A 19,000-nucleotide genomic window follows, 5' to 3' on the forward strand; every position below is an offset into this window, starting at 1 on the left:
AAGATTGGGAATGGCCAAAGAATTTTTAAATTCTCTTAAAGCTAAACTCTCGGCAGATATAAAATAATGTACATAAAAAGGAACTTGACTCTGTATTCATTAATGCATTAAAGTGATTGAACGATTGTTATTTAAAAAAAAAAAAAAAAGAAACGTGTTAATACTTGCCTGCTCTGTGCAGTAGTTTTGCACAGAGCAGCCCAGATCCTCCTCGGTGCTTCTGGCACCTCCCTCCTGTTGGGTGCCCCCACAGCAAGCAGCTTGCTATGGGGGTACCTGAGCGGAGCTTCCCATGTCCATTCAGACATGCAACCGCAGCCCCCTTTTTCTCCTCATTGGCTGACAGACTTTGACAGCTGCAGGAGCCAATGGTGCCGCGCTGCTGTCTAAGCCAATGAGGAGGGGAGTTTTGAACAGCATAGACACTGCTGGATCCTCAGGTAAATATCAGAGGTGCTGCTGCACACAGAAGGCTTGTTGCCCTTCTCTGGATTCTCTCCAGTTCCAGCACATCCTGCCTGAGGACTGGTGCCCAGAACTGGACAGCATAACCCAGGTGCGGCTGGACCAGAGTCCTGTAGAGTGGGAGAATTATTTCTTAAAACGCATGCCAATATTCTGTTTGCTTTGCTTGCAGCAGCTTGTCATTGCATGCCATTGCTGAGCCTGCCATCTACTAGGACCCCCAGGTCCTTTTCCATCCTTGAGTCTCCCAAAGATTTACAGTAAACATTTATGGGGAACTGTATCAAATGCTTTTGCAAAATCCAGATACAACACGTCTACATGCCTTCCTTTATCTAGATGGCAGCTCACCTCCTCATAGAAGGTTAACAGATTGGCAGTAATCGGCATAGATTGATGAAGAATCGTTCCTGCCAAACCAATGATACCATTCTCATTACTAAAATCTTGTAGTCCCTTAGCAGTAGTAACCCCTTCCCTGCCAGTGTCATTTTTACATTGATCACTGCATTTTTATAGCATTGTTCAATATAATAAATGTCACTGGTCCCCAAAAAGTGTAATTTGGGGTCAGATTTGTCCGACACAAAAAGGAAAAGTCCCTAATCAGTTCGTAGATACGATGATTTTTTGCACAAACCAATCAATATACACCTAGTATAAAACCACTTCAGCTCCGGAAGGATTTACCCCTTTCCTGAGCAGAGCACTTTTTGCAATATGGCACTGCGTCGCTTTAACTGACAATTGCGCGGTCGTGCAACGTTGTATCCAAACAAAATTGACGTCCTTTTTTCCTCACAAATAGAGCTTTATTTTAGTGCCATTTGGTCACCTCTGGGATTTTTTTATGCTATAAAACACAAAAAGAGCGTCAATTAAAAAAAAAAAAAAAAAAAAAATGTATGTATGTATGTATGTATGTATGTATGTATGTATGTATGTATGTATATATATATGTATATATATATGTATATATATATGTATATATATATGTATATATATATGTATATATATATATATATATATATATATATATATATATATATATATATATATATATATATATATATATATATATATATTTTTTTTTACTATAATAAAATATCCCCGAAATTCCGGAGACCTGGCCACAGTTAGGTTATCTGGAAATAACAAAAAGGCGGAGATTCCCCTTTTGGGTGGAGCTCTGCTTTAATTGTAAGTCAAAGGTCTTTTTATTCTAGTCTCATGACTCCACAAGTCAAGAAACAACAACAAAATGTCTATACGGTCTCTATACTGTTACTAAAGCAGCTTCCTGTTTGTTCTTACCAGCGTGGCTTTGGCCTCTCCAGCTTCAACATCCCAAACCTTCATCGTGTGATCCCATGACGCAGTGCAGATCTCATCAGCATCAGACCATAACACAGAGGAAATAGCTTCATTGTGACCAGAAAGGGTGACTATGGGAGTCTGAAAGAAATGTGCTTGGATCAGTGCCAAAAAGGTGCAAAGTGTTTCATAAATACAGAATATCCATTCCCTCAGAAAATGATTATTCCTTCATTTTCTCTTTGAGGCACAAACAAAAGATAATGCATCCGTACAGCAGACTTTATAGCTTTCAAACACATTTTCCAAATATTATTCCCTGATTAGAAGTACTGCCCACTTCTATAAACCTACTCTTGTTAGGCCAAGCTGTTCGGTTTTTTGCTTCTTTCGTGGACGGTTTGGGTTGTCCTCTGCTTCATCTTCTTCATCTGTGGGCACTGTAATTTATGAAGAAAAAAAAAAAAAAGTTAAGTATTTAGAGACCCCAATTATGCAAAATGCTTACAAACCGCAAGATTAAATACTGTGTTAGTCAAAATAGGATTTTTTGTACTCACCGTAAAATCCTTTTCTCTGAAGTCCATGGACGGACACAGCTCCTTAAATCTTGACAAGTGGGTTATGTTCCCTGTTTACAGGAGAGGACTAGGCAGAAACATGTTAAATAGTTAAATACATGTTACATTAACAGAGTTGAACAGCCCCGCCCAGGGGGCGGTCCCTCCAGACATAACCCTCCTCACTGCAGCTTGCAGCCTCAGTTCGTAACAAGCAGTACAAACCTAAAAAGGAGGGGTGGGAGCTGTGTCCGTCCATGGACTTCAAAGAAAAGGATTTTACGGTGAGTACAAAAAATCCTATTTTCTCTTATCGTCCATGGACGGACACAGCTCCTTAAATCTTGACAAGTGGGACGTCCCCAAGCAGTGTCAAAAAACGAGGGGTGGGAAATATATCAGTAAAAACAATTTTAACTTCACCCCAAAACAAGCAGAGCTCCTCAACGGAGGAGGTGCAACTTTAAACAGCCGCCGGCAAAAACTAGCGGCTGAAAAAAACATAAGATGCACTCACAGCAACCATGTAAATTCTGGAAAAAGCGTGAACGGACGAGCAAATCGCCGCCTCGCACCCCTGTGAGACCGACGCATGATGTCGGGAAAAAAAAAAACCCAGGAAGCACCAATTGCCCTGGTCGAAAGTGCCGTGACCGGAAAGGGGGGCCCGCCCTTAGGAGCATAGGCCTGTATGACGGCCTGCCCGATCCACCGAGAAATGGTGGTCGACGAGACCGCCAGGCCCTTTTGTGGACCAGACACCGACACAAAGGAGAGTCAGAAGCTCCGAAATGGAGCCGTAGTAGGCTGGTATACCCGCAAAGCGCGTACCACGCCTAAAGTATGAAAGGCCGAAACCTCCTTCGGAAGAAGGGAAGGTCGCGGGCGCACCATCACCTAATCCTTATGGGGGATCAAGCATGGCGGCTTGCAAGACAAGACCGCCAACTCAGAAACCCCTCTAACAGAGGTAAAGGCCACTAAAGGGGCCACCTTCTGAGATAGTGTCAAGAGAAAATCTCTCTGATGTTTCCAAAAGGAAGGTTCCTGAAGAACCGAGAGCACCAGAGTCAAAACTCATGGGGGAAGAGATGGGCCAAGAGGGGAAAGTATATGACAAACCCCTTGCATACAAAAAAAAGGGGACCCACCAGGGAACGGGCCGCAAAAAGGCCACTAAAAGAACACAGCCAAGGCTGAAATCTGCCCCCAAACGGTGCTTTAAGCAATTTTTAGATCCAATCCAAGCTTTAAAAACAGCAGGACCCTGGACATTGAAAGTACGCCCGTGGACGTCACTCCATCCCTTCGCACCAAGAGAGGTGCGACGGTAGATCCTCCGGAAGAAGACTACGGTGCCCTGTTGAGATGACCGAGTCAGACAGACCCTGGTCACCTAAAGTCTGGCTTCCAATAACCATGTTAAGCAAGTCAGTGACTGTACAACAGGAGGAAGTATGGGACCTTGAGACAGGAACCTCCTGCCCTGGCAATCGCCAGGGTGCCTCCGCTACCAGGCGCCCGATATCAGCGTACCAAGGACGCCGAGATTAATCTGGAGCGATTAGAATCATCGGGATCTCCTCAGCATCCACTCTGTGGAGCGGCCGAGGAAGCAACTACCATGGAGGAATGGCAAAAAAATCACCGATACAGACAACACAGGGCCACCAGCGCGACTGACGCGTCTGTACAAGATCACTAGACCTGGCCACTAACTGACACCCTTGCGGCGGAGACAAGCTGCCAGGAGATCCATGCCATGTGAGGCTCACCTCCTGCAAGGGAGCCGAAACACCCCAAGCACAAAGACCAGTCGCCCTGGTCCAGCATCTGGCGACTCCAGTAGTCTGCCTGCCGGCATACCTGATGGTAGACTGAAGCCACGGCCGTGGCGTTGTCCGGCTGAAACCAGATTGGTCGACCACAAGGAGAAGCATAGCCTGATCGCCTAAAATAGTAGGACAATGAACAGTAGACAGCACCTGGTATTCCCAGGCGGTCTTCCACCAGGCACTAGCCAGGCCCGACCCTGGGTAGCTACCGAGACCAGACACATTCAAGGAGGTGTGGTCATAGGTCCACGCAAGTCCAGCGACTCAGGGCCGACTGGACCCCCCAGTTTTGTGAACCTCCAGGTTCACAACCCGTGAGCTGGCATTCGTCGTAAACACCGACCACTGGAAGGAAGGAACAACTTCCCGGACCGAAGAGTCGGGAATCTCTGTCACCAACTCAGAGAGACTCTGACTAGGTGGCGCACAGGAATCTAATGATTTCAGAGACAAGAGATTTTTACCACCTGGACAGTAGTTCCACAGGAAAACCAGGGTGTGGAACTGGGCATACAGTACCACCTTGAAGGAGGCTACCCACAGACCCTGAACCAGCAGGCGCCCGGATAGAAGACCGATTGCGTGATGCCAATACCTTCTCCGCAGACTGAAGAGTCTGCAATTTCTCCAGGGGAAGAAGGACCTTTGCCACTGAGGAGTCTGGATCAACACTAGATACTCCAACGCTGAGTCGGAACCTAGCATGCCCATAATTTGAACCCTGGGTCGCACACATGTAGGGCAGGCTTGCTGCCACTGAGCTACACTTTCTGGCCTAAACGTTTAACATCCACCCGAATCTTCGGAGGGTCTGAATGGGAATAACCCATCCACTAGGTCGGAGACAGAAGCTGCTCTCAGAAGAAAGTCGTCAAAGTAGCCAATGAGGCAAAGCCTCGCTGTCCCAACAAAATTCAAATAAGTGCGAGCTCCTAGCTGAAAACCCATGGTGCTGACGCCAGATCAAAAGGGAGGGCCACAGGCTGACAGAGACCCTTCTCTCATCACGAAGCACAGAAAAAAACACTGTGACATGTGCAAGACGGGACATGCATGTATGCGTCCCTGATGTCCGAGGACGTCAGGACATCCCCCGGATGAAGCGCAGCTACCACCGAACAAATGGATTCCATGCGGAACTACCCGACGTTCACAAAGGTATTTAGGGCCTGAGGCCCATAGAAAACCCCAAAACTCTCGTCCTGCAGGAAAGGTAAAATTACCTTGCAGCTTAGCAAATCCCACACTGCCCAAGGCAGACCGACGTGCCGGGAGGGGAAGACACAAGGACAGAACTTTGTTCTGTGGATAGGAGGAAACCCTATCTAGTACTCCGAAGAGACCACCTCGCAGACCCACTAGTCGGAGAGCAGGGAGGTTTCACTGAATTGTGAACCTGCAAGCCGCCCCTCCCACCTAGAGACAGGGAGGGAAGGCTATATACATTGGCAGGATTTGGGTGCCGGCGTGATCGGCTTATGCACCCAGGGACAGATTAGTCCCCCAGCTGGGCCTTTGACGGCCTGGGAGGGTTGCCCCTAAATAATACACACACATAGTGTGTATGTATATTATGTAGGTGTATGCACACATGTCTTTGGAGGAAACCGGAGTACCCGGAGGAAACCCACACAGACACAGGGAGCGACAATGCCAAGTAATGGAGTTAAGCACTACACCACCGTGTGCATAAAACCATTCTGAAACAGACGCCCTGGATAACAAGGGCGCAGCATTCAATGAAGTATCACAGACCTATATGAGGCCCTGGACCAGCTGGTCCGCTAGGCTAATAACCTCAGGAGAGAGTCGGTGCTCCTCCACTGTCTGGTGCAAAATGCTCACTCTGTGAGTTGTATACAGCACTAGGGGTCAGGACTACTCCAAGATGGCCGCCGAGCGTTCAGAACGCGGCCACAGGAAAAAGGCCAGCACAATGTAAGCTGCGCCATAGCGTGGCTACGACAAAATGGGCGCCAATGGGAGTTTTCATGTAATTGAAAAATCTCCCAAAAAATAGCGCCAGCGACCACTGAGACCCCAGTGTAGTGGCCACAATAGGCCGCAAGCCAGACCCCAGCATGGTAAACATGGAACGGGTCAGTACTTCGGATCTTCTATCAGTCAGATCCATACAAGCGGGGGTTCCCGCCAGGCGGTGAGGGACTACAAAAGCCCTCAGTGGCTTTTCTCATTCCGCATCTCAGAAATTATCAAATAAGGGCACAGAAGGAAAAAACCTACACAGCGGTCTGATTTGTGTGATCCAAAAAAGACCGAGCCCTCAGCGGAAACCCAGCTGCACTATGCAGCTTAGGAGAGTCCCTTGCAGCAGTAAAAAGCGCACCCATAAATGCCTTATTCTGCCTTTTTTTTTTTTTTTTTTTTAACTAGGTACCTAGTCCATGGCTCCATAACAGAGCATTCCCCAGGGGATAACGGGGGAAGGGGGCACTCTTTTACCGCCCGCCCGCAGTCCACCCCCACCCTGGCACAAACTGTGTCCAGGACTAACAATAAAAACTCTGTGGGAATCCCAGGTGCTAACACCTGCTGCCACCACCAGCATGTGGGGAAGGACCCAGATACTGACTCCAATATTTACATATAGTGTGTATTATAATATGCACACCTGTCCATACAAATAGACAAAAGCTCCTAGAGCCCTATTCAGGGCCTCTCACCCACTTGCTGCGCTGACCAGGGGTAACCAGGGGACTCCCTCAGGAGGAGACTGCCCAGCGCTGCCTGTGAGGAAAAGAACCGTGAGGTAACTTTTGCAGGGACCTGTGTTTAAACAGGAAAAGCCTCCTAGGGCTGTTTTATTTAAGGATAAGACACAGATACCGTTACAGGTGTCACCAATCAGTCAGCGTCTGCTGAAGTATAATCATAAACATCTGTGCTCATCACAGGGCTTTTTACCTCACAGGAAAGCCCAATACAAAAAAGAAAAAGCACAGGCCAGATAACACAGTCCCCTCAGGAAGGCCCCCTCCCCCCTGACAGCGGCAATGTTAGCAATGCAGCAAGGGAAAGGAGCAGGGAAGTAAGGGGAAGGGACCCCCGAACCCCAGGAATGCCCAGCTGTACCAACCCACCGAAGCAGGAGGGACTGTACTTACCCGTCCAAGCGAGGACTCGCTGACGCATTCCTGACAGAACTACAACCGAAATGGAGGTAGCTGTCGGCCCGGTCCACTGTGAGTGAGACAACACCACAGCCCAGTCATATGTGGACCTCGGAGCAAAGCTCACCGGCCACCTCAGGAGTCATGAGGTATGGCGTGGCAGACCAAGCCTCTTTGCAAAGGTGTGCCCACGCTTGCTGGTCGGACTGAGTAGACTACAAGGATCTATAATATCCAGCCTGTCTCTCAGCCAACAGTTGAAAGAAGATTCTTCAAGAAAAAGTAAAGTAAAATAAAATAAAATTTCTCCTCAGGGCGCTGGGCCCAAAGGGAGCCATACGTCCTTCTCCTTTGCTAGGCAGAACGAAACTGAGGCTGCAAGCTGCAGTGAGGAGGGTTATGTCTGGAGGGACCGCCCCCTGGGCGGGGCTGTTCAACTCTGTTAATGTAACATGTATTTAACTATTTAACATGTTTCTGCCTAGTCCTCTCCTGTAAACAGGGAACATAACCCACTTGTCAAGATTTAAGGAGCTGTGTCCGTCCATGGACGATAAGAGAAAATTATATCTGATTAAGAGAGAGATATATGGATAGATGGATCTCCCTCTCTCATTTTGCTTGAATTTTTTTATTTAGCACATTGTGGAATTACAATACAGGTGCCAACAACTCCGGACATACATTTTTGGTGTAAGGTCCCTTTCACACGGGCACCTCCGCCAAGCGGAGTCCACTTGCTCAGTGGGGGATTTCTCTGCTGATCCCCACTGAGCAGGTGGAGGACAGGTCAGTGTCAGCTCCGCTATGCAGTCCTGCTCTCCTCTATGGGGCAAACGGATGGAAACAAACCGCCTGCCCATTTTCATCTGATCCATCGGACGAATGGGGAATAGGACCCTCATCCGTCTGACAGGATCAGATCAAATGGCGGCAGGTGTCAGTGGACATGTGTCTGCTGACATCTGCCGCTGCATAAAAGACTGGTGGGTCCGATTAGGTCCACCTGAAAAACTGACAGGTGGACCTGATCTGACAGCCCGTGTAAAGGGGGCTTTACAAGTCAATAATTATGTAAGACTAGACATTCTACACAGAAGTAAAAGGACCTTAGGGCAACATCTCATGCAACGCCGCCGATAGGCCAGGCAGTATGAGTAGGCCCAATAAGCAAAAAGAAAAACAATGCAAATCAACGGGATCAAAGAGTCACAATTGATGGACGTTGTACCCCCTAACTGGCAGTCTTACTCTAGAACTTTACAATAAAAATTAACTAATCCACACAATGCGTTATTTCCCTAAAGTTAATCTTCCATAACTTAAAAACAAACGAGGGGTGTTCACAAAAAATTAATCAAATATGTAGTAAAAAGGGATAGAAAGGGCAGCAAAAGTCCATCTACACCCATCCCTGGTTTGGCCGCTACTGTTCGAATAAAAAAAAAACATTGTTTAAAAAACACACAGTATATGTTTTTACCAAACGTGACTTGCATTTGCTGTACATTTAGAAAAGGGAAGACGTCAAAGCAGAAGTGGAAGATGAAGGCAGTAATCAGTGGTGTCAGATTATCTCTGGTCATCTTTGTGCTACCATTAGAGGAGATGAATACTGGATAAATGGATTGTTTGAAACTCCAGCAAGATGGTCACAGCTCAGTGCATAAAAAGTTGTGCAGCAGACAAATCTCTGCTGGTTTGTGCTCATCTTCACTAAGGGGTGCCCGATGGCAGTATTAACAGCAAACTAAATGGTAAAGGGAATGCATGGTGTTGTATACATTTCTCTCATTTTGTGCAGGGTGAAATTACTACAATTACAAGGAACATCTGTAGGTCACCAATTCTGATAACTTGTTCTGAAAATGATAGTTGCTCCAATAGTTTAAAAACTTGAACTTGCCAACCTGGACAGTAAGGATGAGCGCCGGCATGTTTGCGAGCCCGCCAGGAAGTCGGTGCTGCGCTAATCCCAGGCAGTAAAACACTTCCCGATCTCTGCAGCCGTGCATCAGGACAAGGTCACACTGTCTGATTAGCGCAGCACCAACTTCCTGGCAGGCTCTACATGTGGGGTGTGCGAACACGCCGGAGCTCATCCTTGCTAAACAGGTATGCAGTTTGTACATCTCTCTGGCTGCCGGTATTTGGGTAAGTGACGTATTACAACCATGCAATAACCATCACTCTTATGCCTCATACACACACGATCAGATTTCAATCGGACAAAGCCTAGAAATTTTGTCCAAAAGGCGTTGGCCCCGAACTTGTTCTGCATACAAAAACGGCAAAGAATTGCCGTCCAACAAGCACAAAACAATGTGTTTTTTCAGCTCTTTAGCATCACCCTTTGGGCAACTTCTGCTATAGTGGTCTTATGGTTAGCATTGATTCCGAGCATGCGTGTTTGTAATAGTAGAAAGAAATGTTTGGACAGCCGCACTCTGGAAAAACCTTCTTGGTTGCCTTTTATTGATAAAAGTTTTCAAACACCACACATCACAGCAAAGACAGGGGCATACAGCTGACGTTTCGCACTACAATCAGTGCTTACTCATAAGCTATGAGTAAGCACTGATTGTAGTGCGAAACGTCAGCTGTATGCCCCTGTCTTTGCTGTGATGTGTGGTGTTTGAAAACTTTTATCAATAAAAGGCAACCAAGAAGGTTTTTCCAGAGTGCGGCTGTCCAAACATTTCTTTCTACTATTGCTTCGTGCATTGCCGGCACCTGGGTTTCTCTGAGAGGATACGGATTCATCCATATACCCTATTGGTGCGGTGACTATCTTCTCTCATGCGTGTTTGTACGTTGGATTTTTTTACGATGGATTTCTGTATACACAATCGGATAATCCAACATCAATTTTCAAGCATGTTATCCATTTGTTGTCGGAAAAATCCAACAATTGTCCGATGGAGCGTACAAATGGTCGGATTTTCCGACAAAAGCCTGCCATCAAACAATTCCTGTCGGAAAACCAGATCGTGTGCACGAGCCTTTACAGGTAACCAATGACAGTCTACACAGTTCCCTTAAAAAAAAAAAAAGGGGTTCATTATAAGCTTGTTAAATGATAGAAAACAGGTTATACTAACCTGCTGACCAAATCTTCAGCATCTTGTCCCATGAACCACTGCAAAACTAAAAACAAACAGAATTAGCCACATGCCTTCGCTGAAATGCAACATGCAGTTTACGGACTTCCTAAAACCTGATCTCCTCCTGAAAAATGCTACTTATCTGGCTATAATACTGACCCCATTGACTTCAAATTACTTTCCAAGACATAAGCAGGTTAGAAAGATCGGAGTAAATGAAAGTACACCTTAACAGCATATTTGTACTGGGTTAGAAACACAAGTATTGAAGCCAGAGAGACAGCCTCTATGATTCTGAGGAAAGGTTTAATTTAACCATATAGCAATATGTATAGTGCTTTTGTATAGGAGGACTAAAAATGTATATATATATATATATATATATATATATATATATATATATATATATATATATATATATATATATATATATATATATATATATATATAAAAAATAAAAAGTTATTCATAAATATTTAATTTTTCTATAAAAAAAATTCAGCCAGAAGGCGGAGCTCTAGGCTACTGTGAAGATGGAAGCGCCTCAGTTCAGTAGGTACATTTTGCAGTTATACCAGCTGAACAAGGTGCCTTTTTAATGGTGCAGGAAACTGAATTCACCAACACCTTTGTTTCATTTACAAGTCCTCTAAAAATAAGTACAGGCAAACATATTTTAAGAGCTATAAAATGGTTTGTCAGTTTTCCTTGGTACTTCCCATTACGAAAGCTATACAACACACTATATTGCCCACTTGACACTAACACAGTGTCCAATACAATTTGTTAAAACATTGATTTTATACAGACCATGCGGTTGATTTACTCAAACTAAAGTAATGCAAAACATGGTGCAACTGGGCATGGTAGCCAATCGGCTTCTAACTTCAGCTTGCTCAATTAACTTTTGACAGAAAATACCTGGAAGCGGATTTGGGTTATATGCAGAGCTTCACCAGATTTTGCACTCTCCAGTTTTAGTAAATCAACCCCCAGAGGGTTTGTAATAATCAAATTGGCAAAACTTGGAATACCTGTAGAAGTTGTTTGCAACAGTATTCATGGCAGTGGACCCATGCACATCTATTTAATACAATAACCCACATTTTAACATGCAGGTACTATAGTGTGGTCCATTGCAACACCATTCATCTTCTATAGCACCCAAAAACACACACACACACACACACACACACACTAACTTGATGCACCGCCAATGCACATGTCATTTGTTTCCAATTCGTCACATTGTGCAAGCATGAATAAAAATAAATAAAAAAAGGTTGTGCTACTAATGCACCGTGCACAAAGATTAAAGGATCACCTTTTGTAACAGATTACACCCATATTCAGGGTGTAACATGTTACAGATGCACTGGCCCCCCGTTCTGACAGCTAGCTGTTATGTTCTGCAACAAAGGCTCCCAATGTGGGGCTCCGCCCATCCGGCTGCACCATCCATTCACAGTGTTCTGTGAATGGAAAAACTATGAGGTGCGACAGCGTTTGAGCCTTTTTCAATTAACTACCATGGAGCATCATAGTAGTTCATTCGCTCTTCCTGTCCGATTGTATCCGCTTGCCCTTCTGAATGTACGAGGGAGTGGGGAGCAGATTCACTGGAGACCTGCATAGCACACTGCTTTTTAAATTGTGCATTTATTATTATTTTTCTAAAAAGTGTACTTATCCTTTAATGCTTCTGTGCACATGCAGACTACACCATCTGCATGGTTTTGAATTGATGGCACACCATGAAAGTTGGGGCCTTCACATTGCAAAATGTATACTACCCAGCTCCTGGGACTGACAGACAAGCTGCAATCTGATTAACGTACTGCTGACCTGATCTGGAAACTTACTCCTGACCTGTGAACTCTGCTACTTTTTTCCTAACCCTAGAACTCTGCATTACTTATAACTTCTCTATGGAAAGATCTAAATAATCTGTGCCTGGAAGCGCCTCTGCTCCTCCCTGCATTAACCTTTTAGGGGGAAGGAGTTTTAGGCCGTGTACAGACGAGCGGACAGTCCGATGAAAACGGTCCGCCAGCCCGTTTTCATCGGACATGTCCGCTCTGAGATTTCGGTCTGATGGTTGTACACACCATCAAACCGAAATCCGCGCTGACAGACAGCACGGTGACGTCGCCGCGCCGATGACGCAGCAACGTGTGCGACCCTGGAAGTTCAATGCTTCCACGCATGCGTCGAATCACTTCGACGCATGCGACGGCTGGCGGCCCAGCCGACATTTAAGGTAAGTCGTACAGACGACGAACAGGCTTCCAGCGGACATGTTTCTTAGCATGCTAAGAAACATTTGTCTGCTGAAAATCTGTCTGATCCGCCGGACATTTGTCCGGTCGGCCGTACACACGACCGAACATGCCTGCTAAAACTGGTCCACGGACCAGTTTCAGCAGACATGTTCGGTCGTGTGTACGAGGCCTAAGGAACCACAGGTAAAGTGTCAGCTGTGAGCCTGAAAGGGTTCCAAGATTGTAAGCTCTAAAGAGCAGAGCCCTCCGATTCCTCCTGTATTAAAAAATTGTACGGTCTTCCCCGATGTTGTAAAGCGCTGCACAAACTGTTGGCGCTATATAAATCCTGTATAATAACATCACATCCAAAATATCAGCACCAAGCAACAGTCTGAGATCTTGGTGCTCTACGCAAGGGAGGCTTTCACTGGTAAAGAACATGCAGAAAATACATTAATTGCACATATAGAAATTATATGGGAAGATTTTTGGGCAACTATGCGTCCTTGGTGTTCTAAAATTTTCTTTTTGCCTCCGTCAATTTTTTTACACGTCATTGCACCAATTCAGGTTTAGTACTCACTACACTTAAACTGCTTAGAAATTAAATAGAAAATGGGAAGTTTTAAAAAGTTGACCTGCAGTACACATAATCTGTACAGTCATAAAGCTTACCTACATGTTTACACTGATGGCAAATGGGCAGAACCTAGGCATAATACATTTACTTTAAAAATGCAGAAGCAGTCAGTGAAATACATTTTAGTAAATCTGGGATATATGCAACGTTTAGGATAATATAGACAACACACACAAATAAACAGAACCAGACAATCCAAGATTAAAAGCTCTAAAAAAAAAAAAAAAAAAAAAAAAAAAAAATCCACACACCTTGGTGCCTGATCCGTCCACAGCTATGGAGTCCACACTACCAGCATGACCTCGGCAGCAATGAAGCGCCTTCACTTTGTTCCGCTCTGCATTCCATTCCCATAGGAGAATGGTCTGGTCCATTGAAGCACTCAGAAGCAAGCAGGTCAGCCCATCTGTCAAATACAATTAACTGTCAAGTTCATCTAAAGCACTAAAAAAAAAAGTGTGATAAATCCACAAATAATGTGTGCACAGGATAAGTATTATTCAATAGCTCATCTGATAGATAGAAAAATACCTTTTTTGATCCAAGCCACATCCTTCACAACTTCACTGTGGCCTGCAATGGTCATAAGTGGCTTTCCCTCTACTGACCAAATCCTACTGGTCTTGTCGTATGAGCCAGTTAGAATCCTAACAGTAAGAAAACAGAATCAAATGTATACGAGATATGATGGGAAGTGAAATGTCACTATACATAACCAATGAAAAAAATAAAAAAAAAATAATAATGGATAAACCAACGTACCACTCTTCACTTCCAGCAATAGAGCTGACCCAGTCATCATGAAGCATGCATTCTTCAGGTTGGGGGGCCGTAATCTTTTCTACATATTCAATTACAACAACATCTTCCTATTGTGAAAGAACATTAAAATTAATTTGAATTACCAGGAAAGGGTATTTTTTTCCTTTATCAGAATGAGATTTAAGAATACAAGTTATATGTTTAAAATAAAGAGCCATAACCTTGTGTTAGAGATTTGTGAATTGATCATCATCTCTCATGTCTAAGAACCATGGGCAAATACACCAATATCATATCATAATTGTATTCACTATAGGCAATAGGTCTTCCTCATTTGTAGTTGCAAGCATCTTCTGTGTGCATAACTTAAAGAAATTGTAAAGGATTACACTTTATTTTTTTATACTTCCCTGCACTGTGCAATGCACAGAGGAGCCCCAATCCTCCTCTTCTGGGGTCCACCACTGGTGCTCTTGGCGCCAAGCCACTTGATATGGGGGAACTTGCGTGGGCTTGTTCCCAAGCCAGCACTACGTGTCCATACACAAAGCGTGGCTTGGCCCCACCCCTGCACTGGTGTGTTTGACAGCAGAAGGAGCCAATAGTCAATGAGGAGGGAGAGAGCATCTGCACTGGATGGAGATCAGGCAAATGCAAGTGGGGCTGGAGAAAGGAGTTGTGTGTAAAAGTTTTTTTTTTACCTTAATGCAAAAGGTAGAAAAAAACAAAAAATGTTTTAAAAAAAATAAACACAACACTTTCTGCCCTTAGAACCACTTTAAAACCTTCTCCCTACCGCAAAAAAAAAAAAAAAATCTAATGTGTACTGCAAGGATTAAAAAATTAATAAAAATGTCTGTCATAATTCTGCTTCTTTGCTTATCTTCCAAACTCCCAGGCTTCAGGAAAGGACCAGTTTTACATTGAGATCATTCATCTCCTTTCTTTGTTACAAATGTTATTGCTTTAGCAGCACAGAACAATGTCATAGTGGTCTAACTGCTGGTCTTTTCTTAGAGCGATGGTAAACTCTGCTATATAAATATTAGATTTAGGGCCCCCCAGGCTGTTTGAGCCATAATGTACTAGTATGTACAGCATATTAGTACATTATGACAAACTTACCTGTCAAAAGGTGCCTGCAGCATTGCAGTAGGATCAATCCAGCTAGCCTCCGGGTCCCGTGCCTTTGGACATTTCATAGGCCGGGCTGCGATGACGTCACTCCTGCGCATGGGAGTCACATCACCGCGGCACAGATCAGGGCCGTAAATGTTTGCTGAGCTGCGCACGCGTGGCTCAGTGTACATGACAGGACAGATGACAGGCAGGAGGATGCATTTATAGCAGAAGAGACCAATAGGGTCTTATAGGTCATAAATACCCTGCCTGTCAGCACATTTTCAAAAAATTGCCTTTACTTCCACTTAAAAAAAACAACATATGGAACGAACAACCTCAAAAGTGGTATTTACAACTCAAACATTAACAAACTTCCTGAATCGGCCAAGTTGTGACACTGTAATGCTCTTTAACCACTTGTCGACCTGCTCACATACATTTACGGCGGCAGGTCGGCTCTCCTGTACGTTGGTCTGTGCAAGGAGGATAGCAGGAGCGTGCCCATGGGTCCCGCGATCGCCTTGTACAGAACCAGAACCAGGAACTGCCTGTGTAAAGAAGGCAATTTCCTGTTCTGCCTAATGACATGTCAGAGATCTTCTGTTACCAGTGACTGGGAACAGCAATCTGTCATGTCCCTGGTAGCCCATTCCATCTAAAGTTAGAACACACCTAACACCTTTCCTGGCAGTGTTATCTTTATGGCACTGATCAATGTAATAATGTCACTGGCCCCCAAAAAGTGTTATTTGTCCGCCACAATCCTGTCATTAATAGTAAAAAAAAAAAAAAAAATATCTATTCTGTAGTTTGTAGACGTGATAATTTGTGTGCAAACCAATCAATATATGGCTATTGCGATTTAAGGACAATTTTGTTTAGGTACAGTGTTGCGCAAATGTAAATTAAAGCGACGCAGTGCTGCATCGCAAAAAATGGCCTGGTCATTAAAAGGGGGCAAATCCTTCTGGGGCTGAAGTGCTTAATGCAAGTTCTTCACAGTCATTGGAGTTTACCACTTGACATGGTAAATGGCTAGGACTAGATTTAAGTGAAACATTATACAATCACACATGGGAAAGAAAAAAAACAGTACACTACAAATTGTCCTAGTGCAATTCATTTTTTAAACACTATAATTCTATCATACGATTACAGTATTAAACAGAGGAACACAACATTCTACAGACTGCAGTGGTCTCTACAAGCGAAAGCATTACATTTTCTAAATCAGGTTTAAGAATCAGTGTTTACAAGCAAGCTGATCAACAAGATTTCCCTGAAATTCTATTTCATACCAAGACTAGGATGAAATCACTTACTGTAGACATGCCCTCTGTTTCCATATGCTTGATAAGTGGGAGCCGCAAGAATTGGCTCTTGACCAGGAAGTCAAACTCCACATGTTTGTGATCTTCTGCAACAGCACAACAGAAAACTCATTGATATACAATATATTTACAAGGTATCTTAAAATGTGATAAATCAAAAAAGTGAAGCATAACACACCATATTTGCTTTCAAGTACTTTGTTGACAACATTGCTTAGGTCTATAACCTCAGAGGAAGCTGGAATAGAAAATGGGACATCATCGATTTCATACCTAAAATAAAGAGATAGAAAGGAGAACAATATCAGTTTATTGCCAATTCAAAGAGAAATATATACACATACACATTATATATATATATATATATATATATATATTATACACACACACACACACGTGAGTACCCCCTCACATATTTTCATGTGACAACACTGAAGAAATTACACTTTCTACAATGTAAAGTATTGCGTGTACAGCTTGTATAAAACAGTGTAAATTTGCTGTCCCCTCAAAACTCACACAGCCATTAATGTCTAAACCGCTGGCAACAAAAGCGAGTACACCCCTAGAGTGAAAATGCCCAAATTGGGCCCAAAGTATCAATATTTTGTGTGGCCACCATTATTTTCCAGCACTGCCTTAACCCTCTAAGGCAGGGGTAGTGAATTAAAATTCACGGGGGTCCGGACGGAAAAAAATTCTTCCAGCGGAGGTCCGAATGTCATATTGGTGCTATGACGCCACATGATATCCTCCACTTCACAGCGCCCCCCCACCACACATCTTTAAGACCCACACACCACCGAAATCGACATAAAAATCTCAAAATACATTTCTTTCATTTTTATGCAGCACAGATCAGCATAGAAACAGAATGCATTTTGTACCACACTGCTCAGCACGCAGGGGCGCTGTTTCAATGTGAACAGGACACATAGAAAACAGACCTGTGTTTTGCCAGTGCAGAAATCATAGAACCCCTTTTACATCAGTGTCCTCAGCCCCCCCCCCTTACATCACATCCCCCTGCCTCATCACAAACCCCCCATTACAGACTGACCCCCCCAAATCACAGATCCCCCATCCCAGACTGACCCCCCAAATCACAGACCCCCATCACATACCGATCCCCCCCAATCACAGATGGACACCCCCAGCACAGACTGATTCCCCACAATCACAGATGGACCCCCCAATCACAGACTGAACCCCCACAATCACAGATCCCCCTATTACAGGCTGACCCCCCCCCCAAATCAGATCCCCCAAATCACAGACCCCCTATTACAGACTGACCCCCAATCACAGATGGACCCCCGCCAATCACAGATGGACCCCCACAATCACAGACCACCCCATCACAGACTGAACCCCCCCCCCACAATCACCCCCCCAAATCAGACTGATCCCCCCAATTACAAACTGAACCCCCCACAATCACAGAACACCCCATCACAGACTGAACCCCCCACAAACACAGATCCCCCCATCACAGACTGACCCCCCAAATCAGACCCCCTATAACAGACTGACCCACCAATCACAGACTGACCCCCCAAATTCACAGACCACCCCATCACAGACTGACCCCCCAATCACAGACCCCACTATCATAGACTGATCCCCCCACAATCACAGACTGAACCCCCCCCCACAATCACAGACCTCCCCAATTACAGACCACCCCATCACAGACTGAACCCCCCCCCCTCAATCACAGATCCCCCCTATCACAGACTGACCCACCAATCACAGACTGACCCCCCAAATCACAGACCTCCTATCACAGACTGACCCCCCAAATCAGACTTAACCCCCCCCCCCCCAATTACAAACTGAACCCCCCCACCCACAATCACAGAACACCCCATCTTAGACTGAACCCCCCACAATCACAGATCTCCCTATCACAGACTGACCCCCCCCCCAAATCAGACCCCCTATCACAGACTGACCCACCAATCAGACGGACCCCCCAAATTCACAGACCCCCCCATCACAGACTGAACAACCCCCTCCCTACAATAACAGACCCCCCCCCATCGCAGACTGACTTCCCCCCATCACAATCCTCTCAATAGCAAACCCCTGTCCTGTCCTGTCCTGTCCTGCACAGCACAACACTCCCCCTCCCCACAGAAAACCTACCTTATTCACACAGGACATGGAGCGTGGCCTCTCTGGACAATGGGCGGGACCTTTCCCATTAAAAGCGAGTGATTTGTTGCTGGGACCAACCCACTGCCTAGCAACCAATCACCCACTTTCTAACTTAAAAAGTCCCGCCCATTGTCCAGCGCGGTCGTGATTCATGTTTGTGTGAATAAGGCAGACAGGCAGTGTGGGGAGGGGGGAGTGCAGAGACGGCACAGACCTGCTGCGCCTGCCATGCTGTGTATATAGCGGCATCGGCAGGCGGGCGAGCCGGCCACAGAGACACACAGGCGAGGCTGCGGTCCGGGTAGAATGGCC

At 45.1% G+C, this 19,000-nt stretch overlaps 1 protein-coding gene across 2 annotated transcripts in view; it reads right to left on the reverse strand.

Moving 5' to 3' along the window:
- Positions 1 to 19,000, reverse strand: part of WDR12 (WD repeat domain 12) — a 36,250-nt gene that overhangs the window by 13,785 nt on the left and 3,465 nt on the right. For both annotated transcript variants that reach the window (XM_040357244.1, XM_040357242.1), the window contains 8 exons: positions 16,707 to 16,801; positions 16,520 to 16,614; positions 14,076 to 14,182; positions 13,845 to 13,960; positions 13,565 to 13,719; positions 10,407 to 10,452; positions 2,134 to 2,219; positions 1,780 to 1,920 (listed from right to left, as the gene is read on the reverse strand). In XM_040357244.1, the coding sequence (XP_040213178.1) occupies positions 1,780 to 1,920; positions 2,134 to 2,219; positions 10,407 to 10,452; positions 13,565 to 13,719; positions 13,845 to 13,960; positions 14,076 to 14,182; positions 16,520 to 16,614; positions 16,707 to 16,801 (841 nt within the window). The remainder of the gene's footprint in view (positions 1 to 1,779; positions 1,921 to 2,133; positions 2,220 to 10,406; positions 10,453 to 13,564; positions 13,720 to 13,844; positions 13,961 to 14,075; positions 14,183 to 16,519; positions 16,615 to 16,706; positions 16,802 to 19,000) is intronic.

The sequence above is a fragment of the Rana temporaria genome, chromosome 6 (assembly GCF_905171775.1).
Source record: "Rana temporaria chromosome 6, aRanTem1.1, whole genome shotgun sequence".
NCBI classification, from domain to species: Eukaryota; Metazoa; Chordata; class Amphibia; order Anura; family Ranidae; genus Rana; species Rana temporaria.